The sequence below is a fragment of the Amblyraja radiata genome, chromosome 35, assembly GCF_010909765.2.
Source record: "Amblyraja radiata isolate CabotCenter1 chromosome 35, sAmbRad1.1.pri, whole genome shotgun sequence".
In the NCBI taxonomy this organism is placed as follows: Eukaryota; Metazoa; Chordata; class Chondrichthyes; order Rajiformes; family Rajidae; genus Amblyraja; species Amblyraja radiata.
This window is the reverse complement of record NC_045990.1, coordinates 10,301,884-10,315,059: the sequence shown is the minus strand read 5'-3', so window position 1 is coordinate 10,315,059 and position 13,176 is coordinate 10,301,884. Positions and strand designations below refer to the sequence as shown.

Here is a 13,176-nt window from a genome sequence, read left to right as displayed (position 1 = left end):
CGGCCTCATCCAGCCCAGGCGACACATTTTCAGGGGGATTTCGCTGGGGGGGGGGGGGGGGGGTAAGATTTCAACTGTGCTCTCGTAATTTTGTCTGGATTAAAGGAGGGGCCGGACCACCAGTTGCCGGAAAATCGGTGGTGAACGTATAACTGATTCAATGATAATTCAATTTTCTATATTTGAATTGGAAGCAATAGACAATAGACAATGGGTGCAGGAGTAGGCCATTCGGCCCTTCGAGCCATGGCTGATCATCCCCAATCAGTACCCAGTTCCTGCCTTCTCCCCATATCCCCTGACTCCGCTATTTTTTAAAGCCCGATTTAGCTCTCTCTTGAAAGCATCCAGAGAACCTGCCCCCAGAGAACCTGCCCCCAGAGAACCTGCCATCCAGAGAACCTGCATCCAGAGAAGCAATATCAAGTTTGGGGCAGATTAAAAGATCTATGTTCAGTTCTTACAAGACCATGAAAACTAAGCTTGTATATTCTTATATAAATACTTATCGGTCTATACAATGATTAATGCCGGGTGCATGCGTCCCTGCGATGCATACATAGGGATATGCGAGTAGATGTCTGTAGAGAGAGATAACCCAAGTCTGAAAATGCTCTCACCTGCACCACCCTCACCAAACTTTCTGGATACTTCTCAAAAATTGCCTGAAAGGCTTCCACGGGCAAGCAGAGCACAGTTGATACTTCAGTAGCTCGGGCTGACACGGTTTTGAATGGCCGTTGGTGACCCTGGAACAAGTAAAAATCAACAGCATCACATTTGATTGCCCCGTGAAAGATGGACCGCTGAAAGACCTCCGTGCAAAAGCCCGCTGCAACTCTGGGTCAGGACACTGAACACTCACTGTTATCTCCAGTTCTGTACTTTAGAGATGTAGCGTGGAAACAGGTTGTCCGGCCGACTGGGTCCGTGCCGACCAGCGGTCACCCTGTACAATAGCACTATCCTACACATTAGGGGCAATTTAACCAAAGACAATTAACCTACATGCCTTTGTAGTGTGGGAGGAAACCCGAGAACCCAGAGAAAACCCACGTGGTCACAGTGAGAACGTACAAACTTCGGACAGACAGCACCCGTAGTCAGGATCGGGATCTAATTAATGATTTAGGATATGAGCGACTGCAGTTTTAATTTGAGGTCTTCGATCCACTGCCATTGAGTCAAACCGCACAGACACTGGCCCTTTTGGCCCACTACGTTTGAGCATTGTACCAAGCACCATTTACACTAATCTCATTTTATTTTCCCTGGACTCAGGGGATGTTATGGCGGCCAATTAACCAGCTTTTAAGAAGGAACTGCAGAGGCTGGAAAATCGAAGGGAGACAAAAATGCTGGAGAAACTCAGCGGGTGCAGCAGCATCTATGGAGCGAAGGAAATAGGCAACATTTTGGGCCAAACCCTTCTTCAGACTCAAGTCTGAGGAAGGGTTTCGGCCCGAAACGTTGCCTATTTCCTAACCACAGCTTTTTTTGCTTGTGGGAGAAAACTGGATCACTGGGGAAAACCAACATGATCACAGAGAGAACGTACAACTCCACAGACACAGCACTGGAAGCAGGGACGGAAGTCAGAGTGCTGCAGTAATGGGGTCACCTCTAAGAGCTGTGTCACAGTGCCTCCCCAATTGATTTGTTCCATTGGAAAAAGTTGCATTTGTTGGAAAAAAAGTGCAAGAGTACCTCAGCAGCTCAGGTAGAATCCCTGGAGAACATGGATAGGGTGTTCAAGAAGGAACTGCAGATGCTGGAAAATCAAAGGTAGACAAAAGTGCTGGAGAAACTCAGCGGGTGTGGCAGCATCTATGGAGCGAAGAAAATCGGCAACGTTTCGGGCTGAAACCCTTCTTCAGACCGAACATGGATAGGGTGTCCGAAGAAGGGTCTCGACCCAAAACGTCACCCATTCTTTCTCTCCAGAGATGCTGCCTGACCCGCTGAGCTACTCCAGCTTTTTGTGCCTATCTATGGATAGGGTGACTATGTACATCTAACAATTAACATCCTTTTTGACTTTTAGTCTGTATAGTGGCCTGGTCCAGGTCTCTGCCATATCTTCAATTGTTAAGTTGGCTATTCTCCGTATGGGGTAGTGAAGGAGACATTCGACATGCTTGCCCCCCTGGGGCGAGACATTCAGTGGGGTGCCATGACGCAGTTGCACAAAACACTGATCAGACTGCACTTGGACCACAGACAACTTTGTGTTCCAGGCTAGTGCTGAGGTTACAGACAACCCTGCGTTACGGCCATTGGGTAACAGAAATTCACCATTAAAGAGTTCACAAATCAGTACCCCAAAACAATTGTACATTGGCATCAGCTCCACCTACATCAACCGACTCCAACTGGTCCAGAACGCAGCCGTCCGACTCATCACCCACACCAAATCCTGGCATCACATCACTCCAGTCCTCAAACAACTTCACTGGCTTCCCATCTCCCACCGGATCACCTTCAAAATCCTGGTCCTCACCTACAAAGCCCTCCACCATCTGGCCCCCCCATATCTCACTGACCTCATCTCCCCCTGCCAACCCTCACGGTCCCTCAGATCCACATCAGCCGGTCTCCTCTCCATCCACAAGTCCAACCTCCGCAGTTTTGGGGACAGAGCCTTCTCCAGGGTAGCTCCCAGGCTCTGAAACTCCCTCCCCCAACTGATCCGCAATTCCGTGTCCCTCACCATCTTCCAGTCCCGCCTCAAGACCCATCTCTTCACCTCTGCCTATCCTTAGCCCCATGTCCCCCTCCCTTTTCATCTGTGCTTGAATTGCCTCATATTGTGTTTTGAATTGAATTCTGTCTTTAATTTGTGTACTAGTCATGTCTCTACTATTTATTTCATTCCCCTTACATGTTTTTCCTCTACTTGCTAAATTTTTGTAAGGTGTCCTTGAGACTCTTGAAAGGCGCCCATAAATAAAATGTATTATTATTATTATTATTATAATTCACTGTGAAAACTCTCATAGTCCACACTGCCACCCAGGTCTGGAACAAGGTAAAGATTTTTTTTCTCCAACGTTGACCTGTTATTGAGGCCCAAGTCTGGGGCGTCACTGGTCTAAAGCACAGGCCAGACTCCCAATATCCATTTACTGACCATCCTTGCAGGGCATGTTTTAAAATCAAGACGTAACATGTCGAAAGGCAGTTACTTACGGTAATGACGTCAAGAATGCTGAGCAAACTGTGTACACTATCACCAGGGAAAACCTCCTTTACCACGCTTTCTTTACCATCCTGCGGGAAAAGATAAACAGTTGAATCACGTTGTACGCAATAAACTCTCTTGACTTGAACTGCAGATGCTGGTTTTAACCGAAGATAGACACAAAAAGCTGGAATAACTCAGCGGGTCAGGTAGCATCTCTGGAGGCAAGGAATAGGTGACGTTTCGGGTCGAGATCCATCTTCAGACTGAGATTCAGGGGAAGGGAAAATGCAAAGGTTGTTTCCCTTTACCTTGACTCTCAGTCTGAAGAAGGATCTCGACCCAAAACATCACCTATTCCTTTTCTCCAGTTACAAAGATACATAGACAATAGGTGCAGGAGTATTTGGATCAAACCAAAATTCATCGATGAGGGGGGATCTTATAGAAACATATAAAACTATAAAAGGACTGGACAAGCTAGATGCAAGAAAAATGTTCCCAATGTTGGGCGAGTCCAGAACCAGGGGCCACAGTCTTAGAATAAAGGGGAGGCCATTTAAGACAGATGTGAGAAAAAACTTTTTCATCCAGAGAGTTGTGAATTTGTGGAATTTCCTGCCACAAAGGGCAGTGGAGGCCAAGTCACTGGATGGATTTAAGAGAGAGTTAGATAGAGCTCTAGGGGCTAGAGGAATCAAAGAATATGGGGAGAAGGCAGGCACGGGTTATTGATTGGGGACGATCAGCCATGATCACAATGAATGGCGGTGCTGGCTCGAAGGGCCGAATGGCCTCCTCCTGCACCTATTTTCTATGTTTCTATCAGTGCTTTCTACTGAACTGGCATGAAAACCAAAATTGATGGGTGGAAAATTCCTCACAGATCGATCCCTGGAAATTGAGTCCACAACTTTTGCTTTGAACGTTTTAGTGAAAGCTTATAACCATAAGTAGAGGGAAATAGGATTAGAAACAAAATATGTATGGCAATGGGAATTAAAGAACAGAAGGATCTTTGATGGAGAGCATGACTCAATCTGGCAAAAATCAATTTCTGGGAAGTTGTCTTGCATGAATTAAGGATGTTGATTCATAACCAACAATCCAGGCTAGTCATGTAGTTGAAACAGTGGCCTAAGTGGGAAATCGAATGTCTCCTCCAGGTTTACGTTTATTATTGTCACATGTACCGAGGTACAATGAAAAGCTTTGTTTTTGCATGCTATCCAAACAGATGAATAATACTGTACATAAATACAATCATGCCAAACTCAAGCACAAAAGGAAGAGCAAAGGGAAGGATACAGAGTGCAGAATTGAGGTAAAAAAAGAGATTTAAAAGAGTGGGGCGACTGTGTTGGATGATAGTAGATGGCACAATAGACAATAGGTGCAGGAGTAGGCCATTCGACCCTTCGAGCCAGCACCACCATTCAATGTGCTCATGGCTGATCATCCCCAATCAGAACCCCGTTCCTGCCTTCTCCCCATATCCTTTGACCCAGCTATTTTTCAGAGCCCTATCTAGCTCTCTCTTGAAAGTATCCAGAGAACCGGCCTCCACCACCCTCTGAGGCAGAGAATTCCACAGACTAACCACTCTCTGTGAGAAAAAGTGTTTCCTCATCTCCGTTCTAAATGGCTTCCTCCTTATTCTTAAACTGTGGCCCCTGTTCTGGAAGCGGTGGCGCAGTGGTAGAGTTGCTGCCTTACAGCGCCAGAGACCGTGGTTTGATCCTGACTACGGGTACTGTCTGTACTGAGTTTGTACGTTCTCCCCCTGCCGCGTGGGTTATTCTCCGAGATCTCCGGTTTCCTCCCACACACCAAAGTCCATATAACCATATAACAATTACAGCACGGAAACAAGCCATCTCGACCCTTCTAGTCCGTGCCGAACACGTATTCTCCCCTAGTCCCATATACCTGCGCTCAGACCATAACCCTCCATTCCTTTCCCGTCCATATAACTATCCAATTTATTTTTAAATGATAAAAACGAACCTGCCTCCACCACCTTCACTGGAAGCTCATTCCACACAGCCACCACTCTCTGAATAAAGAAGTTCCCCCTCATGTTACCCCTAAACTTCTGTCCCTTAATTCTCAAGTCATGTCCCCTTGTTTGAATCTTCCCTACTCTCAGTGGGAAAAGCTTATCCACGTCAACTCTGTCTATCCCTCTCATCATTTTAAAGACCTCTATCAAGTCCCCCCTTAACCTTCTGCACTCCAAAGAATAAAGCCCTAACTTGTTCAACCTTTCTCTGTAACTTAGTTGCTGAAACCCAGGCAACATTCTAGTAAATCTCCTCTGTACTATCTCTATTTCGTTGACATCCTTCCTATAATTAGGCGACCAAAATTGTACCCCATACTCCAGAATTGGCCTCACCAATGCCTTGTACAATTTTAACATTACATCCCAACTTCTATACTCAATGCTCTGATTTATAAAGGCCAGCACACCAAAAGCTTTCTTTACCACCCTATCTACATGAGATTCCACTTTCAGGGAACTGTGCACAGTTATTCCCAGATCCCTCTGTTCACCTGCATTCTTCAATTCCCTACCATTTACCATGTACGTCCTATTTTGATTTGTCCTGCCAAGATGTAGCACCTCACACTTATCAGCATTAAACTCCATCTGCCATCTTTCAGTCCACTCTTCTAACTGGCATAAATCTCTCTGTAGACTTTGAAAATCTACTTCATTATCCACAACCCCACCTATCTTAGTATCATCTGCATACTTACTAATCCAATTTACCACACCATCATCCAGATCATTGATGTACATGACAAACAACAGTGGACCCAACACAGATCCCTGTGGCACCCCACTCACTAGTCACTGGCCTCCAACCTGACAAACAACCATCCACCATTACTCTCTGGCATCTCCCATTCAGCCACTGTTGAATCCATCTTGCTACTCCACCATTAATACCCAACCATTGAACCTTCTTAACCAACCTTCCATGAGGAACCTTGTCAAAGGCCTTACTGAAGTCCATATATACAACATCCACTGCTTTACCCTCATCAATTTCCTGAGTAACCTCTTCAAAAAATTCCAGAAGATTAGTCAAACATGACCTTCCAGGCACAAATCCATGTTGACTGTTCCTAATCAGACCCTGTTTATCCAGATGCTTATATATATTATCTCTAAGTATCCTTTCCATTAATTTGCCCACCACTGACGTCAAACTAACAGGTCTATAATTGCTAGGTTTACTCTTAGACCCCTTTTTAAACAATGGAACAACATGCGCAGTACGCCAATCCTCCGGCACTATTCCCGTTTCTAATGACATTTGAAATATTTCTGTCATAGCCCCTGCTATTTCTACACTAACTTCCCTCAATGTCCTAGGGAATATCCTGTCTGGACCTGGAGACTTATCCACTTTTATATTTCTCAAAAGTGTCAGTACTTCCTCTTCTTTGAATCTCATAGTTTCCATAGCTACTCTACTTGTTTCCCTTACCTCACATAATTCAATATCCTTCTCCTTGGTGAATACCGAAGAAAAGAAATTGTTCAATATCTCCCCCATCTCTTTTGGCTCTGCAGATAGCTGTCCACTCTGACTCTCTAATTGACCAATTTTATCCCTCGTTATCCTTTTGCTATTAATATAGCTGTAGAAACCCTTTGGGTTTACTTTCACCTTACTTTCACCTCATATCTTCTTTTAGCTTTTCTAATTTCTTTCTTAAGATTCTTTTTACATTCTTTATACTCCTCAAGCACCTCATTTACTCCATGCTGCCTATAATTATTGTAGATCTCCCTCTTTTTCCGAACCGTGTCCAATTTCCCTTGAAAACCATGGCTCTTTCTGATTTTTACTATTTCCTTTCAACCGAACAGGGACATAAAGATTCTGTACTCTTAAAATTTCACCTTTAAATGTACTCCATTTCTCTTCCACATCTTTCCCATAAAACAAAATGTCCCAATTTACTCCTTTTAAATCCTTTCGCATCTCCTCAAAGTTAGCCTTTCTCCAAACAAAAATCTCAACCCTAGGTCCAGTTCTGACCCTCTCCATAATTATATTGAAACTAATGGTATTGTGATCACTGGTCCCGAACTGTTCCCCAACGCATACCTCTGCCACCTGACCCGTCTCATTTCCTAACAGGAGGTCCAGCACCGCCCCTTCTCTAGTAGGTACTTCTATGTATTGCTGCAAAAAACTATCCTGCACACATTTTACAAACTCCAACCCATCCAGCCATTTACAGAATGTGTTTCCCAGTCTATGTGTGGAAAATTGAAATCTCCCACAATCACTACCTTGTGCTTACTACTAATATCTGCAATCTCCTTACATATTTGCTCTTCCAATTCTCGCTCCCCATTTGGCGGTCTATAATACACCCCTATAACTGTTGCTACCCCTTTCCCATTTCTCAGTTCCACCCAAATAGCCTCCCTAGACGAGCCCTCTAATCTATCCTGCCAAAGAACTGCTGTAATATCTTCCCTGATAAGCAATGCAACACCTCCACCTCTTGCCCCTCCAATTCTATCACACCTGAAGCAACGAAATCCTGGAATATTTAGTTTCCAATCACAGCCCTCCTGCAACCATGTTTCCCTGATCGCCACAACATCATACTTCCAGGTGTCAATCCAGGCTCTAAGTTCATCCACCTTTCTTACAATGCTCCTAGCATTAAAATATACACATTTAAGAAACCCACCCTCTCTTATTCTCTGTTTATTGTCTTTTTCTTCTCTCTCCCCTACATTTTGGGTCAGAGTGCTACCATTCTCTGCCTTCTGCCTCACACACTGATTGCTAGCTTTCCCAATTTGAGTCCCTCCCCCCAAGTTTAAAGTCTCCCCAGTAGCCTTTGCAAATCTCCCCGCCAGGATATTGGTCCCCCTCGAGTTCAAGTGCAATCCGTCCTTTCTGTACAGGTCGCACCTTCCCCAAAAGAGGTCCCAATGATCCAGAAACTTGAATCCATACCCACTGCACCAGTCCCTCATCCACTCATTTATCCTCCACCTCGCTCCATTCCTACTCTCACTGTCGCGTGGCACAGGCAGTAATCCTGAGATTGTTACCTTTGCAGTCCTTCTCCTTAACTCTCTACCTAACTCCCTAAATTCTTCTTTCAGGACCTCTTCTCTTTTTTTACCTATGTCGTTGGTACCTATGTCGAATAGGTTAGTAGGTTAATTGGCTTGGTATAAATGTAAATTGTGACTCCTGTGCGTAGGATAGTGTTAATGTGTGGGGATCACTGGTTGGTGCGGACTCGGTGGGCTTGAGGGCCTGTTTCCGCGTTGGATCTCGAAACTAAACTAAAGATCCTCCTCTTGGACCAAAATACAAAGAGCACCACACTCCAGTGGCATACACCCTATTGATTAGAAGGTGGGGAATCAACCCTTGTCAGAGACTAAACAGTGCAGAACACTTGGGGCAATATCCAAGGCACGAAACACAACTAAAATGGGGCAGAAAGCAAATTACTGCCAGTCAGAAAGGAAATGAAAGCGTGTTGTGCGGCTGAGATTCAGGAGGTTGCAAGGGATAGGAAGAAACATCTACGATACAGTCGGGTGATCAAGGTGTAAAAGCAGAAAGCCTTGGACTTGGAACCTACACTGAAAATGCCAATATTAGTGAAGTTTCAGCCTATACAGTCGCCCACATTCAGGGCCAACCAGGTGCCACTGATGACCAGTCTTCCCTGCGGCTGTTACACTACTCAACACTGTACCTCGGTGATTGCCAATCCAGCCCCCCCCCCCCCCCCCCCCCCCCACCCCGGACACTCCTCCCACCAGGAAATGAAATACTATGACTGTATGCACGTAAATAGATTTATTTATTGCTCATATTTATGTCGCTCTAATAGGGAGATGCTAACTGCATTTTGTTGTCTCTGTACTGTACACTGCACAATAACAATAAAGTTGAATCTGAATCTGAATCTTAAGTCAAAAATCATATTGTGTCCATGATATCCGGCAGCAATTTTGATCAAGAAATGCTTGGTCAAATTCCACCAAAGGGAAATTGTAATTCAAGCAATAAAATGAACCTGCAGTAAAAAAAGTCTAGCATGAATAATGGCGATTATTAAATAATCTGACTTACTAATCACTAATGTCCTTCAGAGGGAAAATAAATCTGTCATTCTTACCTCATCCGACCTACATGTGATTCCAGACATTGACATGTTTTATCCTTAACTGCCCTCTGAAGTTACCCCAGCACACTAATCATGTCAGGGAACAATTACTTACGGGCAATATATTCGTCTCACCTGGGACATAAACGTCCCATGAAGGAATAAAACTAAAGACTAAAGTATGAGTTAGCTTTATCCATCAGTATGGAAGGCAACATAATTGGTCTGGAAAATTAAGAACAGCCGAGTTCTTTGGTGAAGGTTAGGGAACAATGACAACAACAATTGATGGAAGATATTTCCTGGATACTTAAAGTGGAGATTGAACTTACAGGTCCCATCAGACTGAGCTCCAGTTTGCCATCCTGTACCACGTAGATGCAGTTGTCCGCGTTTCCCAGTTTGAAGACATACTCCCCTTGCTGAAATTGCTGGAAGACCATGTGTTTACACAGCTCCAGAAACAAAGGCTTCTCAAAATGGCCCAGAACTCTGTAACGACAGAATTCAATGGAAAGATGATCAAAAGTTAAAGTAATATTTGGCATTAATAGTAGACAGACAGTAGATAGATGGTCCAGTATAGAACAGAAGCTGTTAGATCTTCTGTATAAGATACATGGCCTCCTACACTATTGTAAAACATGCATAGTGGTGCAGTGGTAGAGTTGTTGCGTTACAGTGCCAGAGACCTGAGTCCCATCCTAACCATGGGTGCCGTCGGTACAGAGTTTGTACGTTCTCCCCGTGACCTGCATGGGATTTCTCCGAGATCTTCGGTTTCCTCCCACACTCCAAAGACATACAGGTTTGTAGGTTAATTGGCTTGGCATTGATGTAAAATTGTCCCTAGTGTGTGTAGGATAGTGTTAATGTGCGGGGATCGCTGGTCGGCGGTAACTCGGTGGGCCGAAGGGCCTGTTTCCGCACTGTATCTGTAAACTAAACTTAAAGAATCACTTTTTCTTTTGATTAGGTCCTTTATAATAAGTTACCAAAAGACCAGATTCTCACCTGAACAGACAGAATAGATGCGCATGAGTGTACTTAAAGAAGTAACTTTCCTTTAACATGGAGCAGACCTTTCTTTCCACCCCCATTTTTCATAGAAACATAGAAAATAGGTGCAGGAGTAGGCCATTCGGCCCTTCGAGCCTACATCGCCATTCAATATGATCATGGCTGATCATCCAACTCAGTATCCTGTACCTGCCTTCTCCCCATACCCCCTGATCCCTTTAGCCACAAGGGCCACATCTAACTCCCTCTTAAATATAGCCAATGAACTGTCCTCAACTACTTTATGTGGCAGAGAATTCCACAGATTCACCACTCTCTGTGTGAAAACAAAATTCTCATCTCAGTCCTAAAAGACTTCCCCCTTATCCTTAAACTGTGACCCTTTGTTCTGGACTTCCCCAACATCGGGAACAATCTTCTTGCATCTAGCCTGTCCAACCCCTTAAGAGTTTTGTAAGTTTCTATAAGACTCATCAGCTTGGAAGTTAAATACTTAAACATTTCTAGCATTTTTAATGTTTACTTAGATATCCAACATTTATACTTTTGTCATTTTACCATCATTCTACTCCTCATTTCCAAGTCAAAATGTTGACTGAGCTACCAACATCTAATTCCTCTGTATCACTCTCACCTATTTTGTAAGATTCAACAAGCGCAACACTCCCTTGCTGACTATATAGTACTCCCAGTTTTAGATGTTTTCCTATACAAGTTCAGATTCTAATAGGCATGGCTTCAATTCATTCAAAATAGGTTTTCATTAACTCTAGACTTGCTTCGAGTCTCGGAATTTAGATTAGAGATACAGCATGGAAACAGGCTCACTGTGCCCACCAATGGTCACCCGTTCACTAGTTCTATGTTATCCCACTTCACATCCTACACACGAGGGGCTATTCGCAGAAGCCAGTGAACCTACAAACCTGCACGTCTTTGGAATGTGGGCGAAAACTGGAATGCCCAGAGAAAACCCACGGTGTCACAGGGAGAACGAACAAACTCTGCACAGACAGCATACACCTGAACTTGGTTCTCTGGTGCTGTGAGGTAGCAACTGTACCCTTGTGCCACTGTGCTTTCTCAAATCACCTATACTTCGGATTTGACCCTAAAAGTTCCTTGTGTTTACTGCCAATTGGTAACTGGGAAACGAAAATAAAAGTGAGGAATTTGAGAGAGTCACCTGACGTTTTTCAGCATGTACAGAACTTCCAAAGGCAAGTGTGAGCTGGCAACGTCAAATTCAGTTAAATCTGCCTCGAGAACGGAGGGTGGAGGCTCCTTTGGCTGTAGGGTTGGAAGATCCTTAACAATGTGCAAGAACCTGTGGAAATGACAAAAGGCATTCGTACACTTAAAGGAATTAGAGAGAAGCACACTCTCTAGGGAAAGAAATTGGGACGCAAACGGAGACAGGCAGATAAATCGCATCAACTCACGTAACAATGCAATGATGTACAGCACTTACACACAAAATACAGTAGTGTTAACCATACTTAAATATTGTTCCATCATTTGGAATTTCCACATCTACATTGATGCTATTCTCTGAAGCAGGCACAAGGTGGAAATGTTTTCTACAAAAGCAATGATACTCGGCAAGTCATTACAGAAACCACTTGCACGGTAAGAAAGACATCCTAGCTCACTTGAAAGGCATCCTCCGTAACCAGTCCCGGCATCAAAAAAAGGGGAGGGAGAGAAGAGGGAACGGGGATGAAAGAAAGAGTTTCCAACCAATAAAGCTGTCCAAGGGAGCCGGGTTACTGGGCAAGCAAATCACTGACAATTCACATCAGGTATTATACTAAGCTCACCGACCTTATACCAATCAACATGTGGAGCCAGAGTCAGGTGTGACATACTACGCTTTAATCAAAATCCCTGATAGTCACAACGCCTCCCGGTTACTTCTGGTCAAAGCTGGATTATCAGCAGCCACGCTCTGCATCACTGTCTTGGCAGCATTAACTCAAGTGGATTTAAGCACAAGTTGCCCAAGCACCTAATTTAAAATACTTCATACAAAAAGAGGAGAAACAAGAATCGATGTGTGTGAAAAAAACACTCCCTTGGACAGCTTCTTTTTTGCTCCTTTCGTAGCCTCCTTTTGCTCTGGTATTTTATATAATTCAATGTTTAATCACTAATGTTCTATTATTAATGTTTAATGTTTAATGTATCATTCTTAACTGTCACTGTATGTCATGTTGTCACTTGTGAATTTTAACACCTCTGCCAAGGAAAACAATTGCTTTATTTACACTATTTAACTCTTTCAATTTTATACACCACAATCAATTCTCTCCTAAGAAGGATCTTACGCCAATGAAAAGAATCTTAGCTCATCATTAAAAATGTCTGGTCCTATCAACATTCTCCTTTCTATCCTCTCCAGTGCAAGGAGACCAAGGGAGAAGAAAAGAAAAGGTAGGGAGACAAAAATGCTGGAGAAACTCAGTGGGTGAGGCAGCATCTATGGAGCGAAGGAATAGGTGACGTTTCGGGTCGAGACCCAAAACGTCACCTATTCCTTCATTCTATAGATGCTGCCTCACCCACTGAGTTTCTCCAGCATTTTTGTCTACCTTCGATTTTTCCAGCATCTGCAGTTCTTTCATAAAAGAAAAGATAGAATTTGATTAGTTTGGAGCAGTGGGCCAAAAACCTTAATTCTTTGGAAAATAGTCAAATGATTAACTTTTTATCCTGGTCTTTTCTTAAATTGGTTTCAAGATACAGCCGATGTTGGTAAAAGTACATTTACTACCCATGTTGCCTGACATTAAATAACCAGTTAG

General features: G+C 43.7%; 1 protein-coding gene across 13 annotated transcripts in view; it reads right to left on the bottom strand.

The window, feature by feature from the left end:
* The window catches only part of LOC116991809 (neuropathy target esterase-like), a 140,299-nt gene that overhangs the window by 74,756 nt on the left and 52,367 nt on the right, over positions 1–13,176 (bottom strand). For all 13 annotated transcript variants that reach the window (XM_033050757.1, XM_033050761.1, XM_033050760.1 and 10 more), the window contains 4 exons: positions 11,559–11,699; positions 9,685–9,844; positions 3,190–3,270; positions 621–749 (listed from right to left, as the gene is read on the bottom strand). In XM_033050757.1, the coding sequence (XP_032906648.1) occupies positions 621–749; positions 3,190–3,270; positions 9,685–9,844; positions 11,559–11,699 (511 nt within the window). The remainder of the gene's footprint in view (positions 1–620; positions 750–3,189; positions 3,271–9,684; positions 9,845–11,558; positions 11,700–13,176) is intronic.